General features: G+C 44.0%; 1 protein-coding gene across 1 annotated transcript; it reads right to left on the minus strand.

Moving 5' to 3' along the window:
* Positions 1-1941: 1941 nt before the first annotated feature.
* LOC125429503 (olfactory receptor 1-like) lies at positions 1942-2877 on the minus strand. Its single transcript, XM_048490660.1, has one exon. It carries the CDS (start codon positions 2875-2877, stop codon positions 1942-1944), a length of 936 nt encoding a protein of 311 aa, XP_048346617.1.
* Between the last annotated feature and the right edge of the window lie 10404 nt (positions 2878-13281).

Raw genomic sequence — 13281 nt, forward strand, 5'->3', positions numbered from 1 at the left:
TCCTACTGCCCCTTCATTACCACGCAACCAAGCAAGTCTATGTGGCTGTGAGTGACATAGTCAAGTCCTCTGCCAGGGTCCAATCCTCCTGTGTATTCTTGCCCACATTCTTGCCATTGTATCGCCAATGGAACATTACAAGTTTTACTTGGAATGTATGGTACTTCTGGTTTTATGCCTAATAAAGGTTTTTGGATTGGATTGTTGTACAAGTTTTAAAAAAATTAAAAGGGTGCAAAAAAACACAATCACCATAGCTACTAAAATGATCCCAAAGCAAACAACATGGACTCCCTTGCACAAAGTCAAAGAGATGTGGGGAGTCCTCACTGTGGAGTAGGCAATCTTGGGGGCAGTGGTGTATGTACCTAGGGACAAGGGGTACCCTTTGTCCCTGGGCGCCACTCTTCTGGTCACGTGGGGGGGCCGCAAAATTGGTCTCCATGTGACCAGGAAGTCCTGCTGCCTCACATACCTCGACCCCGTCTGTGTCAGTCGAGGCACGCAAAAACGACGAAGCAGCAGGACTTCCTGCTGCCTCCAAGTGACCTCAACCCCACCCTGGACTCCCCCTCCCTTCCTCCACCCCCCTGGATGGCTGGGCTCCCGGCCAGCAGCCTGAAGTCTTTTCTGATCTTTCCTCCAGGCAGGCCAGAAGAGACTGCAGTCCCGGCCTCAGAGACCTGCTTTTATAAGCACTGAGGCCAGGGGTGGGGCTTGGGGAGCAGGAAGTCTGGGGGGGAGGTGGGCACCCTAGACCTTGCCCATGTCCATGGTGACATGGGCAGGATCGAGGGCAGTGGGGGGTGGAGCTGGGGGTGGGAGGCAGAGCCTGGGGTGTCCTGGAGACAATTTGTCTCCGGGTGCCATTTACCCCCAGTACACCTCTGCTTAGGGCAGTGATGGCGAACCTTTGGCACTCCAGATGTTATGGACTACAATTCCCATACAATTGGCCATGCTGGCAGGGGCTGATGGGAATTGTAATCCATAACATCTGGAGTGCCAAAGGTTCGCCACCATGGGCTTAGGGTAAGCAGAGAATACATAATGGGCCTTTAAAATCCCATCTAGTCATTCACCTTTGCAAGAGAAAGTAAAGGCATTACTGAGAAACACAGGCCCCTTCCGCACACACAAAATAATGTGTTTTCAAACCACTTTCACAACTGTTTGCAAGTGGATTTTGCCATTCCGCACTGCTTCAAAGAGCACTGAAAGCAGTTTGAAAGTGCATTATTCTGCATGTGCGGAATGAGCCACAGATAATGTGCCTTCCCCATCAGCACCTGACTCAAATGTAGCCCTTATCTTTACTGTCTGTTGCCCTACCTCAACAGTGCCTTTGACTGCAGCTTTTCCATTTTCTTCTACAGTCTATGGGAGATGATTATTGCCTGGGATGTTGCTGGCTGCACCTTATTGGGCAGTCAACTAGTACATGGACAAAAAAAGAGAAGACCAAGGAACTCATGTGACCTCACCCATACAAACATACATACGTTTATTAGAAATCTTAGAGTTTGCTTGTAGGGTGACACTTTTAAAATAGTGGTGAATCAAAAGGTGGGATACTTTTCATAAACATTTTTAGCACATTTTGGGTGGCCTCTTAGCGATGACTTCCAACATATTTGAAAGGAGTTTGCCTGTTCAGAAAACATGATCATCACTTGGAACTGGATTTTTTTGACATCAATGCTCCCTCATGTAGCTAGATCTGATTGGCTCTGTAGTGGAGTTACGACTTCAGCCTATGTGATCCCTGGCTGGTTGGCTGGCTTCAGACATGTGACTGGCTCACAAAGTATTGCCCTTGTTCTAAATTAACTTTGATGGCACTCCATGATGTCATCACATACCCATCCTTGATGTGACATTCTTGATGTAATGCGACATCACTTAAATTGCGAAATGAAAAACATTTTGCCCCTTGCTGAATTAATAAAAATGCTTCCTAAAGACTCTCTTCATAGCTGCCTTAATCTCATTGTTCCTGAGGGTATAGATGAAAGGATTCAGCAGGGGGGTTACCATAGTATACATCATAGCAGCCACCATGTCCTTGCGTTCCGGGAGTTTGGAATTTGGCTTGAAGTAGACAAAGCTAACAGTGGCGTAGAACAAGACTACTACACAAATATGGGATATGCAAGTAGAGAAAGCTTTGCGCTTTCTGGTGGCAGATGGCATCTTTATGATGGCGTAGAAGATGAACACATAGGACATCATAACGAGCACAAATTGTCCTAGAACCTCCACTACCCCCTCGGTCATCATTAATAGATCTATGACTGTGGTGTCAGAGCAAGAGACATCAAGAACAGGGTAAATGTCACAAAGAAAATGAGGGATTTCCCCAGGATCACAGAAGTCAACACGAGACATTAACATGGTATAAATCAACGAGTGAAAAAAGGAGATAGCCCAGGACAAGGTCACCAGTTGGAAGCAACGTTTGTTACTCATAATAGTAGAATATTTCAGTGGGCAGCAGATGGCCACGTAACGGTCATAGGCCATGAAAGCCAGAAGGCAAGAGTCTGTGTTGCCAAAAATGATGTAGAAATATAACTGGGCCAAACATCCATGATAGGAGATGGTCTTTTTCTGAGACCACAAGTTCTGTAGTGCCTTGGGGACAACAGCAGTGGCAAGCCCCAAATCAGCGAGGGCAAGGTGGCTGAGGAAGAAGTACATGGGGGTATGGAAGAGCTGCATATCGGAGTGGACCAACAAGATAATTGTTCCATTCCCCAAGAGGGTAAATAGATACATGGAGAGAAAGAGTGGGAAGAGAAGTCTTTGGACTTCTGGCTGAACTCCAAAGCCATGGAGGAAGAATTCAGAGACTTGAGTGATGTTCTTGTGATTCATTCGTTCAGTTCTTCTGCAGGGATAAGAAAAACAGGAAGATGATATTACAGCAGTCAAACATTTGGTTGGTCAATTCCAAGGTATACAGTCCTCCTACTACCACCGCAGACCATTAGAGAAGCCCTTACTATATACTTGGTGCAGAAACAGCTTCTAATTCAGTCTCTCATGTCCGTGTCTCATCTCTGCCTCTGTTTCTCATGTCTAGGACCGCATCTGTCTCATAAACTATCTGTATCTTGGAGCATGTACTTTGCAGCCAGAAAAGTGCTATATACATAACACAACTGAAAATTATCCATAGCATATTTGTGTGCCTGTAAAAGGGCATTCACTGTTAAAGTTCTCTTTAATCCGACACAATTGTGAAGGCCTCACAAAAAAGGGAGGGGGTTGGAAAGCACTGTTTAAAACTGCACAGCAACATTTTCTATTTCCAAATTAGTGAAATGCTTCTGAAGGAAAGCTTTTTGTCTCTTAAAATGTGTAGTATTGAAACAAAACCCTTCATATTTTCTCAGTTTCTACAATGGAAATTAGGAACTTTGGGGAAGCCAAAATCCAATGAAATATTTACTCTTTTTGAATGAGTGAAATGCTTTTTAAGGTAAGGGGTTTTTTTTCAATTGGAATGTATAGCGTGGCAAATTAGGATGACTTCTTCCATTTTTTCCATTTAAAATTTTAGGATTTTTTTCCCTTTTGGAATGCATTGCCTTGGAGTGTGGTGCAGTCTCTTTCTTTGGAGGTTTTTACACAGAGGTGATATAACCATCTGTCAAGGTGCTTTGATTGTGTATTCCTGCATGGCGGGGGTTGGACTCGATGGCTCTTGTGTTGACAATTATACACACACACTTATACATACATACATACCAGGGGTAGGGAACCTGCGGCTCTCTAGATGTTCAGGAACTACAATTCCCATCAGCCCCTACCAGCATGGCCAATTGGCCATGCTGACAGAGGCTGATGGGAATTGTAGTTCCTGAACATCTGGAGAGCCGCAGGTTCCCTACCCCTGATACATACATACATACATACATACATACATACATACATACATACATACATACATACATACATACATACATACATACATACATACATACATACATACATACATACATACATACATACATGGGCCCCTTCCGCACAGGCAAAAAAATGCGTTTTCAAACCACTTTCACAACTGTTTGCAAGTGGATTTTGCTATTCCGCACAGCTTCAAAGAGCACTGAAAGCAGTTTGAAAGTGCATTATTCTGCATGTGCGGAATGAGCCATACATACATACATACATACATACATACATACATACATACATACATACATACATACATACATACATACGCCAATAAGGGAATCTGTATGTGAGAAAAAGTCTTCCTTGCCTTATATGGTGCTTGGGGAGTTCCTTGAGTCTAGAAGTCAACCACCACCTCTGGCAGTGAACTAATGGGTAGGTTTGTAGTTCTTTATGAACCAGAAGTTGTTCTGTCTTATTATTATAGAAGAAGCAAGCCTTTATTGGCATAGACAACAGTACAACAGTAATAAAAACGGATAAAAAAGCATATACAATACAGGTCGAAGGAAATCTACTGGTGTTTAGTAATTTCCAGGAGAAAGTCTGCCACTATCATACAGAGAGAAGGATCAGGGTTGTCCAACAAGTAGTGTAATCTAATTAAATCAGGAAGATGGGGTGAATGTAAAGGAGTAAGATTCACATACTTGGATCTGATTTCCTTGAATCTGGGTACATCCCATGTATCAATTCTGCTCTATGCAGATGACGCTGTCCTTCTCTCTTGATCCAGAGTTGGCCTCAGACGCTTAATGAAGCGCTGTGTGGATTACTGTGAATCCAACAGACTGACAATTAATTATGAAAAAACCAAGGTATTGGTCTTCTCTAGGTGCTTTAAGAAGCTCACATGGGCAATGAAAAGCACCCAAATTGAACAGGTTAAGTGCTATAAATACCTTGGCCTCTTATTCTCCTTTAACCTTTCATGGGCAACCCAGAGGAAGGCTGCTCTCCTAGCTACATCTAACAGTATGTCAGCATTACTACGTTTCTTTTACAGCAGTGGCCACTCCTTTGTCCCTCCTGCCCTCAAATTTTTCAGTGTCAAAGTCTCCTCGAGACTGCTTTACGGAGTCCCAATTTGGATTCAAGCTATTAACCACTCCTTGAATTCTCTTCAATCCAAATTTTTTCACAAGATAACTGGACTCCCAAATTGCGTGCCCTATGCAGCTCTTAGTCTGGAGTTAGGTCAAAACTCCTTGGAATCAGCCGCTTGGCTGAGGACTTTTAGATTCTGGCTGCGAATTCACTTTCTCTCAGACTATAATTCCCTGGTCCACCGTCTGCTCTCTGACACCCATTCCAACCCCTGGTTTTCCATAATTGAAGAAAAATGGCCTCTATTGGACTGTCAGTGGATTCACTTTGCCCTTTGTCCTATTCAGAAGCTTATAGGAAATTAAAAGGTCAACTATTGGATAGAGAGCTCTCTACCCTAATCACCGCAGCCAAGAAAAAATGCTCCCCCCTGTATTTTTCTCTCCCATTTGAACGGGGCCACTTGGCACACTACCTGTATTGCTTAATAAACCCTGTTCAAAGGAGAGCCATAATGCTCGCCAGGTTTAATGTTATGCCTTCGGCCTTGTTACATGGCAGATTTAATAAGCAAGAAAAGGCTAAAAGATTGTGCCCGTGTAGCGATAGCTCAGTTGAATCTCTGGCCCACCAATTACTACACTGCCTTATTATTATAAGAAGGTGCTTGTGAAAGCTTTGGCATGCCTATCCTTACATTTAAACAAGCTAAATGTCAGTTACCCGATCAGGCAATAAATCACTTGCTGGTTTCAAGGATTTTATTGAGGGCATGAAAGGAACATAGGAGGACAGTTCTGGCCAAAAAAAGGTGCCAAGCCGTGGATAATATGATGTAGAAGATCCCCACCCCCACATGTAAAACAAGACAGTCAGAAGAGTCCAGCCTGGAGCCCATCCCAGCCGCAGACCTCCAAGGCCAGAACAAGTACATAAAGCTGCACCTGCAAAAAGTGAAAGCAATCCCAAGTCATTCCCCCCTCCCAACAATGACATCCTGACACTAACAAACAAAGATACTTCTTCCTGCGAAGGTTTGTTGTCTTACAGCAATGGAGACAGCATGTTGTTTCGGCCAGTGAGAGAAGCAGGGAGCAACTCTGCCATCCCATTTCTCCCCAAGCCCTTTTATTGACCGTTTACAAGAGGAAAAACAAACAGGGCAGGCAGGCAGGGGAAACACAATACAATGGACAGGGCAAAGAGCACAGGGGGATTTGGGCAGGGGATATGGCATTTGCACGTACACACATTGGAGCCAGAGGGTCTGCAATGTCAGCAGTTTTCTCCGAAACCACATTTGGGAAGGAAAGGTCAGTTGCACGTGAGAGACCCTTTTCGTAAATGGCTGCCGTACTCGGGAGCCTCCCGGGCGCTGGGTGACCCCTTTCCAAGCAGGATGGCTGCCGTACTCGGGAGCCTCCTAGGCGCTGTGCCCCCCAACAAAGGTTAAAAGTGGACTTATTAAATCCATTGAACTAAATCAAAAGCCTTCCATAAAGCACAGACTGCCCTGTTGAATTAGGCTTCATTATAGAGTTCTTAAACAAAGAATATGGGTAAATGCAGAATCCCATGATTTTAGGCTTCCTTGTGCCTCTGGTTTTGAGATTCCCGTAAACCCTGAGAATATTTATTAATTTTTTTTAATTGTTATTTGGGCCAAATGTTTTCAGAAGAAACCTTTTGGACCCACAAGCCCACTCCATAAACAAACAAATAAGAAATAAAAGCCGACTCTCATTTGTTAAAACAATTTTTGACCAGTCCATTGGTATATAATGTGAATTTCCAGAGATTCTTGCTTCTCTGTGGCAAGAAGGATTGTGCATTGCTAGGAGGATGAGCATCTACTGGGTGGCACTCATGCTATCAATGTGAGGCACAGCATTAACCCTTTCCTATCCATCCACACTGGTTTGAGTGGTCCGTGCATCTGACGTCAGACCATGCAGACATACGTAAGAGTCCCTCCCCACATTTCAATAAAATTCAGATGGGTATGCGGCCCTCTGTTTAGAACTGGGCCAAAATTCATTAGTTTATAGGGCTTGGTTGAGAGCCTTTAAATTTTGGCTTCGCCTGCATTTCTCGCATGATGAGCACTCGCTGATTCACCTACTTTTGTCTGATACTCAGGCTAATCCATGGTTCTCTCTGATCGAAAGAAAGATTGAATCACTTGGTATATCTCTCGATTCGCTTTTCCCGCTATCTAGTTCAGAATCCTACAACTTGTTAAAACAAAAATTGTTGGAAAGCGAATGGATTAATTTATTTAGGGCTGCTATGAAAACTTGTTCACCCTTACATCTTTCAATACCCCTATATCAAAACAGGATGGCTCCCTATTTGTATTTTTTGACTAATCCTATGCAGAGAAGAGCCCTCACACTTGCTCGCTTCAATGTTTTCCCTCTGCTTTATTGCGTGGTAGATTTAACAACTTGGAAATGAGCGAAAGGGTATGCTCTTGTGGTGAACAACAAATTGAAACATTGGCACATCAACTGCTTTGCTGCCCTAAATTTGCTAATATCAGAATATTCCAATATTCTTTCTAGGATACCTAGTGAAATGGGAGAATCAGGTAGACTTCCTTTCCTTCTGGACAATTCTGACAATGAAACTTGTGAATTGGTAGCACGATTTTTACTGGAGGTGATGCACAATCAATAATTTATATTCTATCTTAAACCTTTGTATTTGTGTACCTTTTATCTCAGGTTTTTTATTGTATTATGATTATTGTTATGCCAAATAAAGGCTTATTATTATTATTAAAATTCAGATGGAGCTCCAGAAAAGCAATTCCTCCAGCATGAAGAAGAAGACTTTATTTACAGTCAATGACCAGATATATTACAAATCTCCAAAATATCTACAACAAAACAAGAATGCAGATCTCTCTCCCGTATTCCAGCACTATCCATCTATATATCATTATACTTTGTAAACACACCAAACAGCATAAAAATACTAAACAAAACAAAAATATCTAAGGGGGATACCATAGTCAGATCATGTTTTCTTTTTCATAATGAATAGACAGAATTTTGCTACCCATTTAGTAATATTCTCCTTCTTATCTTGTAATAGTTTTTCACAGCAAACTTTATCAGAACAATATCTCATCTTGTGTAGTAGATGTGACAGGCATTTTTTCCTTGCCTCCTCATAAAGGGGACACTTTAATAACATATGCTCTATAGTTTCTACAGAATTCAGAGAGCAAGAACATAACCTTGCAGCATAAGGTATCTTTTGATATTTCCCTTCTAAGACAGCAGAAGGTAAATGTGCACTTCTTGCAAGAGTAAAAGCTCTCCTTAGATCTTTGTTATCCAGATAAGTTAAATAAGGAGCAGGGGCAGTGATATATTTCTGTGTATAGCATAGAGGAAAATCTGAATATCTTGCCAGATCAGACTGTTGTGATACATCTTTGATTCTTTGGGTAAGTTCACTTTTAAAATGATCCCCATTTTTGATCATATGGACTTTATATGGAAGGCCACATTTATTAAGGCACTTCTCCATCTCTTGAGCCCACCTAGGCTTATAAGGATCTTTTGCTAGAAAGGGCCAGAGACCATTTGAATCAGTGTGTAACTTTATCCATTTATATGCCGTTGTTATTATTATCTTATCCTTCAGGCTCATTTCTCCTGTTTCAGGCCTAATAAATGTATTACCTCCAGCATGGATATGGGGATGCAGCTAGAATATGTGGCTTAAAGCACTTCCCAACTTGGGCCCCTTCCGCACACGCAAAATAATGCGTTTTCAAACTACTTTCACAACTGTTTGCAAGTGGATTTTGCCATTCCGCACAGCTTCAAAGAGCACCAAAAGCAGTTTGAAAGTACATTATTCTGCATGTGCGGAATGAGCCAGAGTAAAAGAAAAACATCCCACATACCAGCTAAATGAATTAGTCCTTTCCCCATCCAAAAGTGCAGGCTGTGTCTCAAAGGTGCTTCCATGAACTCTTTGTGCATGGAAGGATGGTAAGCAATCACCCCTGTCTTAAACCTACTGTATGCTTGGGATACAGCCATCAGCTCACATCCAGTTCTTTTTACCACTCTCTAGACCAGGGGTAGGGAACCTGCGGCTCTCCAGATGTTTAGGAACTACAATTCCCATCAGCCTCTGTCAGCATGGCCAATTGGCCATGCTGGTAGGGGCTGATGGGAATTGTAGTTCCTGAACATCTGGAGAGCCGCAGGTTCCCTACCCCTGCTCTAGACCAGCCAGTGCATGGCTTATCCCTGTTGGTATACACTCCAAGTTTGATGTGTCATTTGTGCATCCGTAATTTTCCTGCTAGACCAGGGGTGGGCAATTATTTTTTCCATGGGGCCGCATAAGAAACAGAAAATATTGTGGAGGGCTGGGCCAAAAGGCAGGGGGGCGAGGCGCTTTTGAAAGCCCCGCAGAAGCCAGCAGCCAAAGCAACCAGCTTCTGTGGGGCTTTCAAAGGCGCCTCACTCCCCAGCATGGCAGGGGGGCCAGTCAGGGTCATCCGGCGGACCGAATGTGGCCCGCGGGCCATATAATGCTCAGGTCTGTGCTAGACTGTTAGAATCAAATTAGAATCAAATCATTGGCTCCAAAACCAGTCCCAGCTTTGGAACCCTCTTGATGCTTTACTTTCAAACATTTTTGCTGCATTAATGGACCACCACCACCCCTCCGCAAACCACAGAATTTTGCTGCTGCGGCAGCCAATCTCCTGGATTTCACCGCTACTGCCTCTGTGCAGCTTTGAACCCGTGACCCTGAAAGATCTGGGTCAGGCACTGGTCCCTGGGTTGCTTCCTTTTTCTTCATTCTCCTCCCACACTCAGGACTCTTCACTGCAAAAGGACATGCTTGCATGTTGTAATCCCCTCCCCTTCATTGCGTGCTTTTATTGCTTGGTGTAAAGTTTTCTAAGGTTCAGTTTTGCTCTGGGTATGCATATTTGTGTGTGTGCAAGAGCCTTTGTAGCACTTTGAATACCTCCCGCTTTTCTTGATCTATATTTCTAAATAAACATTGAGATTCCATTCCATTTTCAACCTGCCATATTTCTGCAAACTTCCTCATTTTCATAATGGACAGCTGGTTCCAAATGTTGGACCTTGGCATCCATAAGGAGTGGTCCCCAATGTAATTTTACCTGGATTCGTGCACGTGTGCTCTTAACATGCAAGGTAGGTCATTTGGGAAACATATCCAGCTGCTTTCTCTGTGTTTTTAAAATTTTCTTCCAGGAGTAAGAAATCCCCTTGCATTTTTGTGGCTGCCAGTAAGGCTGTGTGTGTGACACACTGGAATAAATTGTCACAATGAGCAGCAGCTGATGAGGCGAGGACATCCCATAACTTAGGCTCATTCCACACATACAGAATAATGCACTTTCAAACTGCTTTCAGTGCTCTTTGAAGCTGTGAGGAATGGCAAAATCCACTTGCAAACAGTTGTGAAAGTGGTTTGAAAACACATTATTTTGCGTGTGCGGAAGGGGCCTTAGTGAGCAGACATCACAGTGTGGTAGGGTGGATGAGAATGCTGGAAAGGGGGTGAAACCATGCAGGGGCAGGACTCTGGCTAGTCATCACAATAAGAACATAAGAAGTAGCCTGCTGGATCAGACCAGAGTCCATCTAGTCCAGCACTCTGCTACTCGCAGTGGCCCACCAGGTGCCTTGGGGAGCTCACATGCAGGAGGTGAAAGCAATGGCCTTCTGCTGCTCCTGCTCCTGAGCACCTGGTCTGCTAAGGCATTTGCAATCTCAGATCAAGGAGGATCAAGATTGGTAGCCATAGATCGACTTCTCCTCCATAAATCTGTCCAAGCCCCTTTTAAAGCTATCCAGGTTAGTGGCCATCACTAACTCCTGTGGCAGCATATTCCAAACACCAATCACACGTTGCGTGAAGAAGTGTTTCCTTTTATTAGTCCTAATTCTTCCCCCCAGCATCCCGTACAGGGCTGAATCCATCAGCCTCCCCTCTTGGCAACCGCTCAATGACACCCCCCCTTCCCCAGCGCACACACCAATCCACTTTCAATCCACTTTCAATGCACTTTGAAGCAGGATTTTACTGTGCGGAATAGCAAAATCCACTTTCAAACAATTGTGAAAGTGGATTGAATGTGCATTATTCTGCATGTGTGGAAGGAGTTCTAGAAAGGGCTTCTTTTTGGCAGCAGCTCTTCCTTCTTGTCTTTACTCCCTGTCCCCTGCAGTAACCCCTGGTGTTGAGCTGCAGACATGCTGGTTAGAAGGAATGCCCTTTGACAATAGAGAAGAATTATGGTGATTCCACTAAGGAAAGTTCAGTGGAATGAAAAATAATCCAGATTTAATAGGTGTGATTTAGCAGGTCTTTTCTGGTCTTTTCAGCTTAAATGTGACAGGCAGTGTCATGTCTCTGGAATGTACAAATGACCCACCTAGAGCTGAATAAATGGAGATCAAGTAGAGCGGGTGGCTAGTTTTAAATTTCTGGGCGTTATGATTAAAGAGGACCTGACCTGGGGCGTACAGACTGCCGTGGTGGTTAAGAAGGCCCAGCAAAGACTGTACTATCTGAGACTTTTAAGGAAACAACAACTGGATGGAAAACTCCTGGTGTCCTTTTACCGCTGTGCTATAGAGAGTGTCTTAACCTCCTGCATCTGTGTATGGTTCTCCAGTTGCACAGTGGCAGATAGGAAGGCGCTCCAAAGGGTGATCACTACTGCTCAGAGGATTATCGGCTGCCCTCTCCCCTCCTTGGAAGAACTCTATAATTCTCAAAGCCTAAAAAAAGCCCAAAATATTCTGAGAGACCCGTCTCATCCAGCACTCTCTCTTTTTGAACTGTTACCATCCGGCAGACGATACAGGTCTATCAAAACTAGGACAAAGAGGCTTAGCGACAGCTTCTACTCTAGAGCTGTGGCTATGCTGAACTCCGGGGCTTCGTGTTGATGTGTTTGGGGCTGTGTAGGGATGGGTGGAGGAAGGGGAAAGTGAGGATGGGGTATGAGTCTGAAATTGTGTGCATCGAGGAATGCTGCTGTAAATTTCATTGTGCATGCACAATGACAATAAATGCTTATGCTTATGCTTAACTGGCAGAAAACATCCTTTCCCCCACAGAATCTGACCAGGAATGTTGGCGCAAAATGTCCTCCCTCTCCTAGGTTCCAAGAGGTGGCATTAGGTAAAACTAAAAGGAACAAGACTTCAATAGAATTTCTAGTTTTCCAGTGCTTGAAATGCTCTTACTTACCCAACTGATGAATCCATCTTGAAAAGTCTCTTCACCACCACTCAAAAGGAGGTTTCTGTTTGCAATAGTGGATTTGTGAGCTTCTGATGGGTGAAGGGGACATTGCTCAGAAGGGTGAGAAGGCAAGGGCTTTGCATGTTCCCTCTGGAAGCCGCAGGGCCTTCTTGTGGGCCTATGTAGGCTGTGACAAGTAAAACACAAAGAAGGCAGATGGGCTGCCCGTTTTTCTCTCAAGAGATTCTCTAGAGAAGAGTTCAGAGGCACAACTTCAGGAGCATATCCAATTATTTTCTCTCTTGATACCGTGCTTTCCTTATGAAACCGTTTTCCTTGTAGTAGCTGCAAGAGACCCACAAAAGCCCATGCCCAAGATCTTTTTTGTCATTTTTGGAGTTAGAAAGATTCACGTTGACCATTGAAATGGCATACGTGGAAGCCAGCAATCACATGTGGCCCCTTCCGCACACGCAAAATAATGCGTTTTCAAACCACTTTCACAACTGTTTGCAAGTGGATGTTGCCATTCCGCACAGCTTCAAAGAGCACTGAAAGCAGTTTGAAAGTGCATTATTCTGCTTGTGCGGAATGAGCCACAGTCAGGTTATAAACCAAGGTTCGTCTCCCCACTCTGCTATGATAACTTGGGTCAGTTACACATTTTCAGGCAGCCTAATACTGATAGCATACAAATATAAAATTGCAATACGCTGCAGTAGATTTTGTTGGAGTTTATGAGCATCAGAACGTGTTGGAATACGGTAGGCATTTTTGGAATACAGAACCCTGGGGCTTTTACAGCCCTGGCCCCCTACTTGGTGGAACAGGCTCCCAGGTGAGATCAGGGCCCTGCAGGACATACAGAGTTTCCGCAGGGCCTGCAAAACGGACCTGTTCCATCAGGCATTCTGCCAGGCAAGGTAATATCGAAAATTTGCTATCTAACAACATCTGGCCTCCTGTGGGCGCAAGAAAGGGGGAGGGGTGGAACCTTCTGACGCC

Source organism: Sphaerodactylus townsendi, linkage group LG03, assembly GCF_021028975.2.
Source record: "Sphaerodactylus townsendi isolate TG3544 linkage group LG03, MPM_Stown_v2.3, whole genome shotgun sequence".
NCBI classification, from domain to species: Eukaryota; Metazoa; Chordata; class Lepidosauria; order Squamata; family Sphaerodactylidae; genus Sphaerodactylus; species Sphaerodactylus townsendi.